This window comes from Anas platyrhynchos, chromosome 1 (assembly GCF_047663525.1).
Source record: "Anas platyrhynchos isolate ZD024472 breed Pekin duck chromosome 1, IASCAAS_PekinDuck_T2T, whole genome shotgun sequence".
Classification (NCBI taxonomy): domain Eukaryota; kingdom Metazoa; phylum Chordata; class Aves; order Anseriformes; family Anatidae; genus Anas; species Anas platyrhynchos.
Window position 1 is genome coordinate 130,924,867 of NC_092587.1, and position 19,950 is coordinate 130,944,816.

Genomic DNA, 19,950 nt, shown 5'->3' on the forward strand with positions numbered 1-19,950 from the left:
TTCACCCTTGCATGTCCCTGGTCCTGTAAGGAATGTCTGCCTTCCGTTTCCTTTTTTTCTTGGTGACAGTGTACCATCCTGAGAGGCAAGCAGTGAGAACAGGAAGAAGGACACCAAAGTGGAATCAGGGAAGCTGATTTCCGGAACACTTTTTATAGACGAGTTATGGCTGCCTTAATGCAAAGAGCAGTTCCCTCACTTGAGCATCACATATATAAGCACAGTTTGCATACATGAATAATTCCAAATATATTGAGTTCCCCATATCCCAGCCTCAGAGACCCCACATATCAGAATGAGTAGTAGCCAAGGGGTCCTGTAGTTAGGTCTTACCTGGAGTATGTGTCACATGAAAATTCTTTTTGAATGAATAGCCTTCTGAAAGTTAATCCTCACAATCATTGGCCTGTCACCCACTGTGTGATCCTGTGTGTGGCTTGCAGCCAAATATCACTGAGATGAAGCCACAGAGGTGGAAAAAAGGCTGCAGTGCTGATCACCAGGGATGCACAATGAGGCCTTGCTGTAGGGAGCATGAGTGAGCCTTGCATACAATTTATTTTGTTTGCAATCAGCTTTGTGTCTTCAGGTATGGACAGTTCCTGAAAAAATGTAGGGAGGCTTTGTATACTTAGTTTTGCCTGATACTCCCTCTCTGTTAGCACTGTCATACTGTGAACCACCCTGGGGTACAGACTTGTGGAGTTACTCTGTCTGTGGAGATGCAACATCCCTCTGCCTGGTGCCTGAGACTGTTCCTCCCCCATTCCACCCCAACAGATGACTGTGCTTAAAAAACATTACTGAAGGGATATGGTACTCATTTCTTCTAGGACTGTTCTGAGAATTAATCACCTATATTTTAGGATTTATTCCAATCTGTGGAGTTTTTACTCTCATAGCATCACATTTTATTTAGACAGATCAGTTGATCTGCTAAAGTGAGAGTCTCAGCAAACTGTTATTCTTTTGAAGGCCAAGAAAGGCAAAAAGTAGAATTGAATGCACTTTAAATAAGATTGGTATCTTTATTTTGTCTTTTTTTGACAGGTACATCTGTCAAAAATTAATTAAAAGGGGGAAAAAAACTAAAACAAGTGTTTTCATTTGTTTTTACATTTCTGAGTGACTCACCAGAACAGGATATAGCAAAACTTGCTGGATGTAAACGAACGAAACAGGAGAGCAGCAGTCCACCCAGTTATTTAGGCAATGTTTTCAGCTGCTATCATTCAATGTCTTTGCTTTTCTCTGCCCTGCCTCCTTGTTATTTATGGCCATTGTGATTCTCCATCGTTTTGTCTACATGTGTTTCCAAACACTTGCTTTAGCTGCTGACAAACAGTACTCTGGCTGGAGGAGCAGTAAAATGTCAGTGCTGCTCAGAATACGAAATTCTCAGGATGCTCTGCATGCTGGTGGCCGGGTACTGTTCCCTTGCAAATTCACTGCTAATTTTGACGACAGCAGAAGTGGAGCGTTTCATCTGTCTGCTGCCAGCCATACATGGGTCAGCGTAAGCATGCCTCCTTGGAAAGTAAACACAAACATTCCTGAAGGAGATGCCTCTCAGAAAGGATTTCTCAGTAAGATTTCTGTTATCAGTAAGCCAGCTCCATTTTTCTTTGGTTCCAGTAAACTCCACAGGTGAACTGAGAGACCTCCGTAGAAATAACAATCACTTGTTGCATGATTTGTTGAGCAACCTTTTCCTAATGTTTCTGTGTGGAATGTAAATTCTTGACACATTCATCTGTGGGGCCTTGGCAGAGGTGCTATGTATGCTGTACTTGCTGAGAAAAAAATGTAAGGCTATGGGATATGTGGTTTCTGGAATAGATGTTTGATTTTTCTTTAGTTATAGTTTGAAATTCTCAAACTTCTTCCATGTTTACTTCTCAACCATTCTCATTAAATTTAGATGTATTTCTTAATGTTTGCATTTTTTCTTCAGTAATTCAACCTATGATGATGTCAGCATGTCTTGGCATACTCTAAGGAGTGAACTGAATATACGGAGCTTCTTTTTTATTATAGTTTATTAGAAATGTGTGTGTGCGTTTTTTTTCAAGCTTTTTAGTGCCCCACTGTGCTATTTTCAGAATGTGTGTTATGCTCTCAAGGCAAATGAAAGTTATGTTAAGTGACATTGTGTCATATTTTGCATTGAAGTCAACTAAATAGCTGAAGAACCTCTTATTTAAAGCAAAAACAATAAAAATCAAAAACCTCTCCACAGAAAAGTCAAAGTAACTGGGAAGACCTTGTATCACTCCTTGAAGGTCAGTGAGCTTGGACTAGCTGGAGAAGGGAGTTCTGTCACAGAGCTGGTGCTGGGCACATGGTCTTGTCTTCAGTCTTCTGTCAACATAGTATTTTGTTGAGATGGAGGGAGTTCTGCCTTGATTTAAAGAACCCTCCCCATTTAAATATCCCTTTTAAAAGGGATACTTTTTTTTAGTCTCTCAGCTGTCTCCCACTCCGTTTCTATCATTTAATTGTGATTAGTAGGAGTGTCTCTGTTGATCGAAGTCGCAAGGTTTCATCAGCTCCAAAACAGCATTTAAGCTGTACTAAAGGAAAAAATAAAGGCTAAGGAGACTACCAAAGTTGCTGTATTTTATACTGTTCACATTAAAAACCTCATTACTGTCTGAAATGTAGACCTCACAGGTTCTTAATAGATTGTCATGGTTTTGGGGATGGAAGCCACAAGTTTCAACAGCAGAATCTTCAGATAAGCCTTTGAAGCTATACTTGGGCTGGATTGCATGAGGCCAAGTAAGCTAACTGCATGGGTCAACATCCTGGGTATAATCTTATGATGAGCAAAGAAAAGGATTTCTGGTCACTGAAACTCTTATTTGGTCTGGATGCGACTTTTTCTGTGAAATGCTCTTCTTTTAATTAGAAAATACTGATTTACTACCACAGAAAGATTTAGGAATGTTGCGGTTTCAATCAAAATTTTGTAGAGAAATTTTCCTCAGCTGCAAGATGGACTTTCTTGTCCATCTTTCAGAGAAATGAAGCACTTGTCCAGAGTAGCAAACTGTCTCTTGTGCCAGTAAACACTCAAAACAAAATATTGTATTGAGTAAACACTCAAAACAAAATGATTGCCTGGTCTGCCAGGTTGTTTCCATTTTTTACATTTTTTCCATTTTTTACACAGTGTTGTCTCCAAAATTTCTTTTTCAGCAGCCCACTCCCCTAGTTGAAAAAGTGATCGACTTTCATTGGGGTTTCAGAGAGTAACTTACTTAGTAGCTTTCTGACCATAGCACTCACATAGTAATACAACAGACTAAAATTTGAGCCTCTGCGCTAAAGAGCATTTCTTCATACAAATGAAACACCTTCAACAGTAAGGATCCCCACCCTACAGCAGCAAATAGGCAGTTGTTACTTTTACCTGGATCTTGAGGCTAGAACCTCAAATCTACACAACTTACTTCTGAGTCACTGCCCCATCACACTCCCTCAGGGGTTTGCATGGTTTTGTACCACTGCAATTCCTCTGTTTTCTAACAAATCTGAAACTTCAAAAGGTCTGGCATTCACTCTAATGGACATGTCATTACCTGTCCAACAAGGAAGTTCTTGGAATTGAATACTTCTGAGGAGACTGGAGAGGGGGGAGTATAAAACATACTCCCCTCCACTATATACCACACACAAAAGTTTTGCTGGGAACTTGAGGCTGTAGCTGGTCTGTGGTGGGTGCAGCCCATTCTCTTGATTTCAACAAATGAACAAAAAGTTACTGATTTTGCCAATTTTGTAACGTAATTACCACTGCCAGCCAGCATCACTTCCATCTGTATTTAGTCTGAAAATCAGCCAGTTGGTTTTCATCCAGTTCCCGATCTCTGCCAGACATTGAGAAACTGGGAAAGTGGTTCATGTCCTCTGAGAAGGATGCCTACAGCAAAGCTCTGTGTCCTTTCACTGCTCTACAGGCATGTTGAACAAGAGCAATTAAAAACCTGGGATTCCACACCTGAGGGTTTGTGAGGAGGAGCAACACTTAACCTCAAAATAGCAGCCTTTACATAACAAAGTTGGGGAGTAGGGCTATCGTAATGAAATCCATTTAATGAAGCAGTGCTGAAATCTCATCCCCTGCTAATCTCATCCCAGTTGATCCCAGTGTTGTAGGATCAGTGGCATCAGCGTGATGTTGGGTATCACTGGGCTGTGTACTGCTGTCCCATCCCAATTTGAAGTATAAATGTGAGACAAAAACAGGTAAATAAGTCTTGTTTAGGATTTCATTTGGCTCAGTGGCCTTTGTCAGGAAATGTTGTAGAGGGACAGGTGAAAGGGATACTGGAGGCATAATGAAGTACCTGGTTAGACTGTCAGAAGGGGAGTCATGTTGCAGATGTGTGTTTCAAGCGAGTTTTCAAAGTAAGCACATGGTCTTAAATGTTCACTGAGAAAATAATTCAAAATACTAAACATATATATATATATATACATACATATATAATCCTTAATCTTGTCATTTTATAGTCATACTCCACAGGGTGTAGGGGGGATGAGCTTAACTCTGGACTCCTTGAACTAGCCATCTCTGCGTTGCTTGATACTTATATGGTGATGTACTTTCTTGTCCTAAATTAAATGCAGACAGTTTTAGATGTCATTCTACTCACTGGTCACCTTCAGACTTGCTTGGTATGTGGTACTTCCTGATTTAGTTTTATCTGGTCACCAAAGTTAGTTCATGTCTTAACATTTCATGCTTCTAAAGAGCAGTAATGTTTCTCAGCAAATCAGAACAGGCCCTTGTTTCTTTCATATACTGAGATAGTAGTACCCTCACTCAAGATTCAAAAAAATATACTCTTATTTCCAATGTCTTACGTCAATTTAATAATAATTTAAACATAGACAACATTTTAAAGTGTCATCAAAGACACAGTCACACTGAATTCCGGGAGGAACTTTGGTCTTTATTCATTCAGAAGGTTGTAACAGAAGAGAGGATGAATATGTAAGGATCTTTTGTTTGCTTTTTTTTTTATTACTTTTTAATATATAATATATATGAATATATATATAATATATATGTATTTATATATATGTAAAAGCTTTTAATCTCTAGTGCCTTGTTTACTCCTGATACTGGCAGCTCTGAATTTGGAACCTAATAGAAGCTGCACCCATTTTCACCATGATGAATAGGCTCAGCAGCAATTCTTTTTCATTCCATTTGAATACAAACCAGTTCTGATTTGCAGTCTGGCCCAGTAGTTTTGATTCTGCTAATCTTTGGTAGGAAAAAATAAGAAACTTAATGGTGAGAATTTCAGTGTTAGATGTTGGCTGATTCACTGTGAAACACTTTTCTGTTCTTTAAAACATTTGACCACTCTTAAATTTAAGACCTAAGTATATGCTGATTTTGTACATTGCACTTATATTGATGTATGTATATACTCTACAGTTATATTGATGTGAAGTGGGTGTATACTACTACAAAAAGGGTATAGTTCTTGTATATAATTAAAACGTTATCCTTGAAGGCTCAGTCTGAGTAGTGGATGCAATTACAAACGCCCTTTACAGGTAGATGCACACCCTCCTGACCTGTCATGAGACCCACACACATGCCCATACTCCTTGACTTCAGTGCCCTGCAGCATTTGTGAGAAACAATCTGGTGAAAGGGTCTGAAACATGAGAGCTGCGGCACATTTAAGCCAGGCTCACCAGTCTCAAGATTTGGTTTCCAGAGCCCCCACTGGCTATCTGCACTATCTAGATACGGCCAAAGGTGCCTGACTTCCAGTTGCTTTCAGTGGAAGTTAAGATCTGAATTAGTTCAGTTCCCAATTGATTTTCCAAGATTCTGTGTGGTATATCATTTATGATCCAACTGGAAACAGGAGTCAGATACCATGAACTACAATTACCTGGCATTTGTCCACTATTATTTTATTGTTTAAATGTTGTTATTGTTGTGCAGTCCTGTACCTCCTAGGAATTATTATATATTTAAAGAGACTTCAGATTGTTTTTCTTTTTAACAGCTTAATACTGACTTCTTTCTGTACTAAATAAATATCAGATGTTCAGTAAATATTAACTTTTTTGTTGCAGAATTTATTCCCCAGGCTTTTGGAATGCCCTTGTCCCAAGTGATTGCTAATGACCGGGCCTACAAACTCAAGCAAGACTCTCAGAGAGAAGAGCAAAAAGATGTTTCAGATTTTGTGGCTTTTCTCTTACCGTTTGGAACAAAAAGGCAGAACAAAGAGCTTTCCAGCAGTAACTCATCTCTCAGCTCCACCTCAGAAACACCAAATGAATCCACTTCTCCTAACACACCGGAGCCAGCACCACGAGCAAGGAGGCGTGTAAGTACACCCATAACATCATCGTACGTGCCTGTTGCTCTGTGGAGGGTATAGGCGATGCAGAAAAAAAAAAAAAAACTTTTATTTGTGGATTGTGGAATATTTTTTGCATCATGTTTGAACCACGATCTTTTAAGTGGAGGCCAGCCTGATGAATACCAGAAAACCCTCACTGTAGAGATCTTTTTCTGGTGCTGATGGGAAAAGATCATATGAATGGTGTGAGTCTGTTGCAGATCTCAGTGATAGAGATTATTTAGAACTCCTCCCGCTCACTCCCTATATCTACCTCCTTATGTTTAGGTCTTTTAGATTTAATAAATTCCATCCATCTTCCACATGATTTTTTCATCTTGAGAAGACTAAACCTGTGTGATTGATATTTATATAGATGCTTCTGTTAATTTAGCTCCATAAACTCAGAAATAAATTAACTATTAATCTGTCGTAATGTTAATAGAAGTCCTTATGGCCTAATTCAAATCCTGTCCTTAGTGGTAAATAAGTTATTGGAATACATTTGTACCAGGCCCTTAAAATAATTTTTGCATACATGCTAAGAAAATGCCTTTGGCAGCAGAACACGGTGCAGTGTTTTAGGTTGAATGTTAATCCTGCACGCAAGAAAGGTATCTGGTAGACCATTTGTTTGCAGGGTTCTGTTTCTTGCAAGTAAATTTTATGCTCTGAACTCATAGAGATTTCCAGTTTTCCAATGCTGCAGCTAGTAGCAGTATTATAAATGTTTTGTTTTGTTTTCTTTTTTTTCCTTTTTTTTTTTTTTAGTGGAGTTGTCCATAGGATAGAGGCTCTAAAATTATTGCTTTTTTATTTCATATTGTAGTGAAGATAAAAGTGCACAGTAAAATACTTTAGATAAAAACCCCTGTTAAGTAATCTGTGAAGGAATTCAGGATACGTGAACAGACACTGGAAAATAAAACATTTTCCTAAGATCCTAGCCTTCTTTTCCCAAGGAGAAAACCTGCTTCAGAGAAATGTGATATAGGGCTCTACAAGATGCATTGTTAAGAGGGGTAGAAGGGTGGATCTGGAGTACTGGAGTAAATTGCAGATTAAGAGAAGGTTCAAGAGCCCTACAGCCTGCCTTCTTTCCCTCTAGCTGTCAGCTGAAGGTTATACTTGAAGTGTCAACAGTCTGTCTGCAAAGAGCTGAGGGCATGAAATTTGAAGATGTTTGCATTATTATAAACATGTAGTGCACATCCATTGGCTTCTCCAGACCATATGAACAGGCAGTTGTTCTCACACACACACAAGTGCAAAGTGCACTTGAATATGTGTGTGAAGAGAAATCTGCCAACTTCTTTTAGCATTTGGCATAAGCACTGACAAAAAGTAGAAATTCACTGTATACACCCATTGGCATCAAAACCTGTTTTCATCTGAAAGATGATTCGTGTTTCTAGACATGGTCATTTGTTGTTCTTTTCACAAAGTGTGATACGATCTCTAACTTGTATTTGACCAGCCAGCAAGCATTAGGAACCTGGATCCTTTGTTACCTAAAAGGAATAGAGGTCCATCAGAACCAAGTTCCTAGAAGCTTTTTATGGAGCTTTGGTTTAATACCAAGATTGCAGCTTTCAAGGTGTTGAACTTGACCCATTGGTCCGTCCGTAGTCATGACGCTGCAGTAGCACAAGGTTCACTTACAGAGAAGTAAGAGTATGCTAAGGTGGAGAGTAGGATGTGGAGGGAGCTACCATTTTCTCTCTGGAGTGTTCTCAGTTGCATTACTTTAACTTTATCAAGGCAAATGTTTATTAAAAAAAAAAAAAAAAGTTGATTCATGCAATTGATGCAGTTTCTCACACAAATGCTGCACAGAGTGCAGTCCTGCCCATAAAATCCATGCTAGTGTTTTAAACTTAAATTGGAGACGTGGTTTGTAAATGTGCCATTCAGCTCCTTGTAACTGTGCCACTCACTTGCCCAGTTTATTCAGATTCTGAGCTCAGCATGGTGGAGCAGGCCTGCACTTGGTATGGCCAGGTAGTGTTGTACTTTGGCTACCGAACTCAAGGTCATTCTTCCTAAAGCCAGCTCAGTGTCGCAGTTAATCCACAATTTTGATAAAGTGCCCAAGGATAATGGGGAACTGACTGTATTTGCATCTATTTTAGGGATCTGAAATCCGACTTAAGTGACTCTGTGATAATAATGATTCATGAGGTGAGGATGTTTTGCAGGCAGGGAAGGACCAGCAAGTGCAAGGTATAAAGGTGGGCAACTGTCATACAGGAGATGCCTGGGAACTGCAGTGGTGAGGATTGTGTTAGGATTTGCAGTGCCAGTCAACTGATTTTGATGTCTGAAACCCAAAATCTTTAAAAAGGAAAGAGGAAAATAGTTCAGCTTGAAGTTCTACAAGAACGGATCACAGCCTGAGAATGTCCGTGGTTTTTGTTTGTTTGTTTTCTTTCTTTTGTTGTTTGTTTGTTTCTTTCTTTTTGACAGGAAATGTTAAGGGGAATCAAACAAATGTTTTTTCTGAGAAACACCAGAAATCAGGATTGAAGTTGCATTCCAAAGTGTCTAGTAATTGCTTAGAGATGTGGGTCACAAAAAATTATCTAAAAACTTCTCTGTGTTTTTTCCTAAGTCTTCCATGAGTTATGAGAAACAGGACTAACCCTGATAAGTTAGATGTTATGAAATGAAATGTTTTAAATTCATTTGAAATCTCAGTGGATTTCATTTGAGTTGCCTACAAGATGGAATTTTTTATAATGCTCAGTTTTCTACATTGATGGAAGACAATAGTTCCAGAGCTTGGTAATTCCCTAGCAGTTGAACGGGTCCCATTTAACAGACATAACGATCTTGCCTACAGTCTATGAAATGCCTGTCAGCATCAGAAGATCTTGCTTTGAAGAAATTAGAGTTCTCAGCAAAGTTTTGAATGGAAATTCTACACTTTTTCATTCTTTGTTAAAATAGCATGCTGGTTACCTGTTCAGCATTTTAGGTTATGATATCTGTTTTTTTTTTGTTTGTTTGTTTGTTTGTTTTTTTTCAGAAGGAAAGGAAATATTATACAATATATATATATTTTATTGAGAAATAAAAAATGTCTTTTATTTTTAATTATTTTTATTATTATTCATAAGCCTAAAATACTTTTGCTTTGTAAGTTTAATAACAATTGATCAACTATGAGGGAAAAGGTTGTTTTGAAATAACTGTAATGTTGTGGTTTGAAACAAAAATCTTCATTTTCAAGTGTGAACATTGGAAATGCCATAAACCTCATGCTGCTTTGTCCTTTACTGACTGCTTGAATCTTTGTGCTTCCCTGTAATCTAACGATAACGTTCATAGCTTTCATTGGAATATTAATGATTTTAAGATGCATGAAGTAGAATTACTGAAAAAATATCATCTCTGTACCTCCTCTGGTGAGTCTTTGTCATAATGCATTTTTATTTCAATCTCTACAGCAAATCAATTGCTAGCCAACTACTAATAATTAGCCAACTATATGTGGTGTTTGTGTAATTTTCACTGATACAATTGCCCAAAATATGGAAGAAATAGGGAATCAGGTTTAAAAATGTATATATACCTTCATGCACATAAACACCATATGGCTGAATTGCATGTGCAAACCCTGACTCATCCTTGTCCTGGAGTATAGCCAGTCTTCTACAATAACGAAAAAGTGTGCCAAATGAATGTAAAGCATTTATTTTTTTTAGTGTCTAATTTGTATTTCTTGTGGTTTGGTAATAATAGCATTGTTACTGTCCTGATTTTTCCATCCATTACAGTGGTATTAGAACTTGACTATTTTATGAAAGCAGCATAACAAAGTGTATATTTATATTAGTTCATTTAAAATAGGGAGACTTTTTTTTTTTCTTTGTCAGATGAAGTAATGTGGCCTTTAGGTTTCTCCAGCCATATTGATTGTCCATGCATGTGTATTTTACAGGGTGCAATGTCTGTGGACTCTATTACTGATCTTGATGACAATCAGTCACGGTTGTTAGAAGCTCTCCAGCTCTCTTTGCCAGCAGAAGCCCAGAGCAAGAAAGAAAAAGCAAGAGATAAGAAACTAAGCCTGAACCCAATTTACAGGCAGGTTCCCCGGCTTGTAGATAGTTGCTGCCAGCACTTGGAAAAACATGGTAAGAATATCTCATTTTCCCATGAGTGGCAGATGTATTTTTACTATAGTATAAATAAACGTGTATTTTGAGAAACAAGTGTATACTTAAAATTGCAAGGACATCTTTGAAAGTCAGACACTTTCCCTCCTATTTTGCCTCTTGCTAAAGATCCTGTCTCACAAGTAATTACTTAGAAGATGATTTCCTCCCAAACAGAAGACCTGTGTTATAAGTTTGCAAACTGGCCTGTTCAGCATGAAGGAAAAGACTTTCTTGGAAGTCATTCATCCAGTAATGGAGTGCTCAGCTCTGCAAGAATGAATCTTTACACCCCACAGATTTACCCATACAGTGAGAATGAAAGCCTGAAATGTGCGAGCCAGTCATTCTTACCAGCCAGTGGATCTTAAGATACAAAAGCTAAATGAACAGTTTATGCTACAGTGCAAGACTTAGCTAGAAACAACATTTGAAAATAGAGGTTTAGAGAAACAAAAAAATCCCACACTAAATTATATTAAGCTCCAAGAAGTATTTTCCTGTTCACTACAAGGCTTTCAGGCTGCCTACCCTGTCCCTGGCTTGAGTCCTACTGACCAGCCTCAGGCTCAGTCCTGCTCTCTCTGAAGGGAATTATAAAATTGTGCCAATATTCTTCTTGTGTCTTCATGATCATTCAGACGCAAACCTCCCACCAGCTTTCTGTAATGCAGAAACAATAGTTAATCAAGGTATCTGTTCAACATCTTTCCCAATATATCTTTGTCTTGTAAAGATTTTTCATGAGAATTGAAATAACTTGGCCACAGCAAGACAGACTTATCACATGACCAGATGATAAACAAACCATTAAGTACTGGTGACTGCAACACCAAATGATGCATTTGATGCCTAATGTGACCAGAAAGAAGTCATTTACTGACTCTGAATGAAAGGCTTTTGCAGATGAGGGACTGCAATTTAGACAACAATGCTAAGCTTTTACAGTACATAATTGAAAACCATGTTGCTTACAAATATATAAAGGAAAATGATGAAAGCAAGTCATTGTTAGCCTTTTACAGAGAGGGGATATCATGGTTGACAAATACAGGGATCATTAAGTTTAAGATGAATGACTTTCATGCCTTTTAGTAAGGTTAGCTGAGTTCAGAGAACATTAAAATGTCTGAGTCAGCAAAAAGAGACATCCAGCTGAGGTTCCTTTGGATACTGTGATTTAATGTCATTTAAACGTTAGTGATGAAGTGCTTAATCCTCTTAACCCACTGAAATAATGAAGATACTTTCCTATGCAACACTTTTTTACTAAAATGCTTGCTTTATATTAAAAGTTCCTTTTAAATAAAACTTAGGACGTTTCTTTGTGCATTTTCTAAGAGTACACTGTGGTACCCAATAATCAGAAATAATTTAGAGTAAATATTGATGTTCTTCAATTTTCAGTTTAATCCACAGAAGTATCTGTGGATTACAGAAGTATATGATTTTAAAAAATAAAAGATTATTTTTTTTTTAGCCATAAAGGCCTTTGGCCTAGTTCTTCTTCTCTGCTGTCCCTGGGATCAGGTTCCAGAGTCGTAAAGGTTTGACTTCCTTCAGGCCCTTAGAGTAAAACAAATGCTGCATGTTTGTGCAGGAACGAGCTTCCAGTTTTTGCTCAATATGAGTATCTCCATCTCAGATGATTCCCTGCCAATGTTCCTGGGTTTACTAAATTCGTTCTGTGTTGTTCTATCAATTCAACTTTCTGTTAACCGAAAACAGAAGAATTTTTGAAGAGGGGTGCCATGTTGAGACTCAAAGCTAAAAGGCAGAATCCAACCTGATTTTTTTTCTGATGAGAATCTGCAACTCCACATACTGTGGAGCTACACATCTTCAGCAAGTAGTGTAGCCTCATGGCTGTTATGGGGGGGGACAACATTTGCTTTACAAGGCTATTTTACATTTCTTGTATGTCAGTAGAGAAGATGAATATTTCTGAGTAGCCTTTGTTAGACCATAAATTTTTCAAAGCTTAGACGGTCTCATCCTTTTTGGAAATGATGTCTAGCTCTATAAAATGATGCCATATACACAGCTGTTCAAGCCTCTAAGATTTCCACTTACACTCTAATTGCTAAAGACTGTGGCACCTCTAAGATGAATTTTAATCTCAAATATTTCAGTTGCTGTTACTTGACGATATGTGTCCATTCATCAACCACATATTATTTATTTGATATTCCAGTAGTATCTACAAGGATAGAAGAAGGTTTGAACTGATTTCTCTTGGAATAGCAGGCAACAACTTATTTACATCTCTTTGAAGGAAAACTTCATATTGGTAGGCACTATACAGCCAGCTGGTAAAACCAAACACCATCTGCTTCCCAAATCCAAAGACACAGCTCAGTGTTCAAGTATTTAGATATTTTATTGCCTGTGTCCTTCGATGGCAGTCCTGGAAGAGCTGCCTCAAAACACTGAGCCATGTCTTACTGTCAGCATTACCTCTGTCCCTCACACAATAGTAGTGGCACTAAGAAGATGGCATCAAGAGAAATGTCACAGAGATGCCATTTGCAATCTTGGTAAACTACACTGAGTTGCTACTTGTACCAGGGATTTTGTCTCAGTGTGGTAAGTATAACCTTGTAAAGAAATAAGTTGTGTGTTTTTTTATCGCCTTTTTTTCTTACTCTTTCAAGTACACACATAGCCCAGATTGCTTTGAGTCAATGCAACTTTCAGCAGAAAATCATACAATAAAACAGTTGTCTGATGTGCTCTACTTGCAGGTCTCCAGACAGTAGGAATATTCAGAGTTGGAAGTTCAAAAAAGAGAGTAAGACAGGTGAGTAGATATGGATATTCTTTTCCCTCATCAGGTAAGGTACAAATAACCTTACTGCTTTCCATTAGGTGATTTCTTCCCAGTCCTTCACCCAGAGAACTTCAGACTTCCTGTGTTAGTGACTTTATTATATTTCTTGATAGCTCATAACAGGCCATTTTTAGTCTTCTTTAACACTTGGTGAAATCCTTCTCAGGATCTCAACAGATTAACAATCACTGTATATTTTGCTCCATTGAAGTAGCAAAGGGTTGGATATCCAAATAGCCTACCGTGATGAAATTTTCCAAAGGTTTCATTGTCAGGAAAAAGAAATCTTGGCTGCTTGTTCATCTCAGAAACAGCAGCAGCTCCCAAAGTAAACCAAAACTGTAAATCTTTTTCAGAAAACTTACAGTATGAAGAAATATGAAAGTACAGAACAATCTCTTTGACCCTCGGATTGCTGTTCCCAAACATCACCTTTCTTTTACCCGTTCCACTTTAAGGTCAGAGCAGACCCATCCAATTCCTAGCCTCAGCCAAATGTTGAAAAAGCAAAGATGGTGTACGGTTAGGTTCCACAAAGTCAGAAGTGGGTGTTTCCTCAGCCTAGCTCTTGCATTGTTATTCCCAGAAGCTGGGAATACATGTTGAATTAGAACTGTAGACAATAGTGCTTAATGGTTGTATGATGCTTAGAGAGAAGACAAAAAGTTATGGTAAAATACCCCTGCTAGGAACTTTAAGACCAAAAAGACAAAATAGAAAAGAGCAAAAGAAAGCTTGGCTGCATCTAATCCCAGGAATAATGGTTCTGTGATGCAAAAATATACAACATAATGATTGGCTTTCTTTGGAGAGTTATGATGAATAGATAAACTGTCTTGATTCTGGCTGGCAGAACAGTATAACCTGCTGATTAGTAGTTTACTCTCTACCAGTTAATACTGCTGTGTGGATGATATACCACGAAGTTGAAAACACTCATGGTCTGCAGACACAGTTGTTAGATCAACCCTGTACTAGAAAAAATATTGAAAAGTAAGTTGCCTCTAATTTGCATTACAAGTTTTGATGTCAAAACATTTATTATTCAGGGATGAGTACAATTGCATCACACCTCTGGGAGAAAGCAGGGAGCTTATATCACTTGCTTGTAACCTAAGCCTTACTTCAAACATAACTAACCTTCACCAGTTTTTCTTTCACTTTGTTTTCAAAAGCTAAGGAAACCAAGAGATTTGGGTATTTATGTATTCTATTACAGGGACTAATTTATTGAATTAGATGAACTAATTTATTTTATTAAACAACATGGATGCATCAGCTTGGCCCTTGCAGCTACAATAATAAATGCTGTCAACATGAACACATGGGAAAGTCTGGATTCAATTAAAATTCCATTCATTTTCTGAACCATGGAAAGCCAAACCCAATACTCAGATTTTGGTGTGCTTTCGCAGCTGTTCATTAGTTTTTCTTGTACAGAAAGCAGGCATAGTTTTGTTTCCCTTCCTCCCCCAGTTAGAAAATGTCCTATTTCAACTGTACTCTGTTGCCGTAAATACATAAATAAATGAGTACATGTGCCAGCAGATTTTTTTATTGGTGAGCAGGAAGGGAAAATCTAGAACATGTCTATTACAAACCACCTTAGAGCTTTTTCACATTTAGTGGGGTGCAGGACCGAGGCTCCTGAGCTGGTGCTGAATCAAAGTCTGGTATACCCAGGTGCCAGGTACTAGCTTGTGCCCAGAAACCATACAGTTGCATGAGCAGAGCATAACTGCTGAGCTTAGGGAGGGCAGGCCTCTACACTAGTCTGGGTGCATGGAGGACAGCTGTGCTGGTGAAGCTGCCAGACCCCAAGGCTGAAGAGCGGCATGGCTGGAGCTGTGCTTTCCTGTCCCTCTCCCAGCAGGGATGTCCCCAGCTCTCACGTGTCCAGTGGATGCGGTAGTTCACTGGGTGTACTTACCAAAAGTCTGCAAATATTAACTGTGAAGGAAGTCTGAGAGACCTACGGTTGACATGGAAATGTACTGCTTTTTAACCATTGTGATACCTGGGCCTGAAATGTGGCTGTGTTCCACCAATGATTATTTGATATTGTGCTAATTAGGACAATCCATTTAGGCCCCTGAAGATAATGGACCAGAAGAGCTTTATATTCAAGGCTATACTAGCAATTCGTGATTCAGACAGCTATTTGGGAAGTCCAAATTCTTGATGCAGTGCTAATCTATTTCCTCAGTTGCCTTGGGGCAGTATCTGTGGGGGTAATCTTCTGGATAGAAGTAATTTGTGGTGCTCCACAGTGATGTTCCATGTTTGCCATCAGTCTGAAGAGCAGACATGATCTGAGAATTAAATCCCCAACTCAGTACTGGAAAACATTTGGCTACAAAACAGTGGGCAAAAACATAATGATGAATAAAGAAAAAAATCTGGTCTTCATACTGTAATTGTTCATTATTAATAAAGACTAATTTAATAACAATAATAACCCTAATAAATTAGAAAGGAGGCTCTATTTTTTATAGAATGCCTTTCATGCTCATTATGATGGCACGAATTATGTAGAAAATATGGGGATTTTCTACCTTCTCTACCTATTCTACATACACACATAACATAGATTTGCCTGTAATCAAGATTTTTCTCAGATTATCACACATAGTTTGCTTGTGATTTACCTTCTTTCTTCCTTTTTGAAGTGCATTTAATAATCCTGGTAAGGCAAGCTGATATCTCAAATTTCCTTGTGTTTAGTAAGATTTATAATTATTCCCTGAAAGGATATATTATGACACCTCATAGTATTAGCAAAGATATGAAGTATTCCCAGGAAATATTTTTAAAACATCTTGACTCTTTTCAAAAATAACAAAAGAGTAAAGGATAGAGCTCTCAACCTGAAGAAAGTATTCTGCTATGGGTGGTGGGAAGTCTCTTCAGAAAGTCAGGCATCCATATTTTCGAAAGGCATATTGGATATGGGAGAGGGATTTCTTCTGCCTCTGGGAAGTTTGATGCCTTTGACTTACACACAGTTTTGTCTGGGAAAAAAAAAATAGAAATAACTCATAAAGGTATTAGCGTGGTGTTTGTTATCTCCCTAATAATGATCACTTAGAAGTGAATTATATATTCAGCCTTACCAAAAACCATTTCTGCAATCTGGAAAGTGAAAATGGTCACATCTTAAAAGACCTTCTATGCTGGAATATGCTAGTTAAGTGACTAAGATTTTGTGTCATGATTTTTTTCAGTTACGTGAAGAGTTTGACCGAGGCATAGATGTCGTGCTGGACGAAGAGCACAGCATTCATGATGTTGCTGCTTTATTAAAGGAATTTCTGCGTGATATGCCTGACCCGCTTCTCACTAGAGAACTTTATACACCTTTCATCAACACACTCTGTGAGCTTTGAAGCATCTTGATTTACTGATTTTTGATAAGCTTGTTTGAATTCTATAATCTCTACTAACTGTATTGTGTTTTCTGTGCATTTAATACTCTAGCCTTGATTTACTTCAAATATTTATATATATATTTATATTTATAATTTGCTGGTGACTTTCCTTGGTTTTCATACTGTATTAATCCAGAGAACTAGAACAGAGATTTCACATATATCTATTAATACCTATTTTTACGTTGGTATATATGATAGAATTAATGTTCCTGGTATCTCAGCACTGTGAATGCTCTTAGTTTTTGTTGCTATTTACTGATCAAAATTATGGTCTAGCTTCAAAAGCCTGGCTTCAAAAGTTCAAGTTTTATGGTAGTTAATGGCTCTCAGAACATTGTATTAAATAGTTCCAAATGTATTGGCTTATGCTAAAACCTGGGTCCAGTCTCTCAAAGAATTGGGAAAATGTAAAGTTTGACCATTCAGGCTTGAACTGCTGCTTGGTATGTTCTTCAGCTTCTTTCTAGCCTTCATGTCTGAGATCCTGACTTTATCTCACCTTTGTCTCTGGCTACCATTGCATTTTAGGTGGTTGAAGTGTAGAATGTCCTTGGCATTTCTATCTGCTTTTCCAGTTTCCCAGACTCTGTAAGATGTGAAATTGTGAAGAAAAAAAAAAATAATAAAAAAAAATATAATGCCAAAGCATAAACTTTACTGGAACGCTTCCAAAGGGTGCCCTGTAAACCCATAACTATACCAAAATGAATGTAATATGTAGAAAATTACACATAATTTTTGTGTTCAGTGACAGTGATGGAGTATGCAGCATGGATTTTGCTCTCATAGGCTGGGAGAAGAGCCTATGAACCTATAAGCAAAATGTTGACCAACCAAAGCAAAAATCCCATAAGAATATTGTTGTGCTTTTGGTATTTCCTTGAAGTGTTTTCTCTTTTTCTTCTGATGTTACGAGGAAAATTATCATTAAACAAAGCTATTCTTATGTCTTCCTTTGGGCTGGGAACAGTATATTTGTTCTGATTTTCGGTTAGTTGGAGTACTTTTCTTAGAATGTATTTTTTCCCCTCTTAGTATTAGAGCCAGATGAACAGCTAAGCACCTTACAGCTTCTCATTTATCTCCTACCTCCCTGTAACTGCGATACCCTACACCGACTGCTGCAGTTCCTCTCCACAGTGGCTGGCCATGCAGAAGACACCACAGACAAAGATGGCCAAGAGGTAAGTTCCAAACAGTCATGTCCTTTGACTTTGCTTAATTATGGGTCTCAAAAGAGATCTTTAAGGCTGTGAAATAACCATGTGACATACCCCTGAAAGATGAGGGAGATTTTTTATTCTTGTCCACACATTTGATATTTAGTTTTTTACTACATTCTTAGCATGAGTTTAATTTTTATATGACTTAATCAGTAAGGCATCTAGCACTTTCTCTGGGAGATGCACAACATTATAGGCGTTGTTGTTAAGACTATTTAATGTTGTCCATCCTTTTTCCACCTTTGTTTTTTCCTGTTACATTCTATGGAAAAAATACAGCCCTCTTCTCCATAGAAAAGTGTCAGGCATTCAAGAGTGTGCTTTTTCATTCTTTTTTCATTCTCTGCTTTTTGCTTTCTTATATGACCTTTGGACATAGTTAAATTCTTTTTTCTCTTAGTTTCCTTGTGTGAATTGTGTACTGAAGAATAAAAAAATGAAGGACGGGTGCACTTCTAACTGTTAGACCTAATCACCAGTTGGAGTCAAGGTCCATCATTGCCTGTTCTCATAATGGCCTCCCTACTGTTGCATTCTGGAACAAATTCAGTGGAGAGACTGTACTGCACCCAACCCCAGTGAGAAGAATACCCATAGCTGCATTGCTTAGGTGTACTTCTGAGCATTGACGTGTGCATCTAAGACAGTCACACTACAGAAGATCTGAAAATCCAGGTTTCCCATTTTCTCCCAGGAAAATGTTTGAACTAGTGGGCTGCTCTGCAAAAGGCAGCAACTCTGTTTTCTTTGAATGAGAAGGATGCAGTCAGACACTTCTTGACAAAATGGTACCAGTTTTTCTGTGGAAGGGACTTCCTTGTCCTGTGGTCTGTAGCAGAGAGGTTCTGAGGTTACTTCTGAGATGCTGCTGTAACACCTGGAGAAGAGTCTTCCAAATGGAAAACTGCTGACTTCTTTGGACTCTTTTTGGACTTGGTTGCTATTCAAGAATAGGCACTTTGAGTTTTGCTGAATTTCTGCCTGAAGTCCTAACTTCAAATGTGCTACATGTGACTTCAGGACCTTTTTCAGTTTAAATCCCTTTCAAATGCTGTTATTTGTGTCTTCAGCAATAAGCTGATAGACAACTAAACCACTATAATGAAAGGCATTGGAAAAGAGCAGCCTGTAACAGTTTTACTGTACTTACAAACATAGTGCATATAAGCTGGCTAAGGCCTTGGTCCCTTTGGTCCAGCAAAGAGTTCTCTCTCAGTTGAGGAACGTACCTGAGAGGATCTTATTGCAGGACTGATGCTGCTTAAGAGAGTGGGCTTGGCAAAACAGTTGTAGTGAAGGAATTTTCATTCCCCTTAAGAGTACATCAGCTCTGCTACAGGTATTGCAAGGCAAATTTATGAAAGTCACCTTGGCAGTATTGTAAGCATCAAGAATATTACATGCAATTGTATATCTTTTATAGGCAATAGAGTATTCTATTCATAATTACTTAAGCTATTCATTAATAATTAAGTAAATAAAAGCATACAGGGCAAAAGATTGTATTTTGCTATCAGTGGAAAGAAGACGTGTGAGCTTTGGCACACAGGCTCTTCTCCATGATGTCTTTCGAAAGCCCTTCTCTCATGAAGATGAAGACAGATGACGAACTTTATTAAAATGACTCATCCAGCTTATTTCAGTTGATATGTTTACATCACTTTTTAAGGGATGCCCCGAGACTGCCCTTTAGAGAAGACTCACTGTTTGTGCAGACAGCCTGCACATGCTGATCCAGGCACAGCCAGAGGCTACCCCTGGCTCTCTCAAGACACCATGTGCCCACGCATCCTTGGTGGATCACTACTCTGATCACCCAAAAAACAGCTGGGTGCATGGTGGTGTGCAATAGGGGGTGTTTAAACACAGTCATGCTGGAAAAAGTGATAACATGTTTGTTATGACTGTCCACTATGCACCTAT

At 38.2% G+C, this 19,950-nt stretch overlaps 1 protein-coding gene across 7 annotated transcripts in view; it reads left to right on the top strand.

Annotated features, from left to right (window-relative positions):
* The window catches only part of ARHGAP6 (Rho GTPase activating protein 6), a 317,079-nt gene that overhangs the window by 277,094 nt on the left and 20,035 nt on the right, over positions 1-19,950 (top strand). For all 7 annotated transcript variants that reach the window (XM_027447629.3, XM_027447624.3, XM_038173015.2 and 4 more), the window contains 5 exons: positions 6,112-6,368; positions 10,327-10,522; positions 13,288-13,343; positions 16,598-16,748; positions 17,840-17,988. In XM_027447629.3, coding sequence (XP_027303430.1) covers positions 6,112-6,368; positions 10,327-10,522; positions 13,288-13,343; positions 16,598-16,748; positions 17,840-17,988 — 809 coding nt within the window. The remainder of the gene's footprint in view (positions 1-6,111; positions 6,369-10,326; positions 10,523-13,287; positions 13,344-16,597; positions 16,749-17,839; positions 17,989-19,950) is intronic.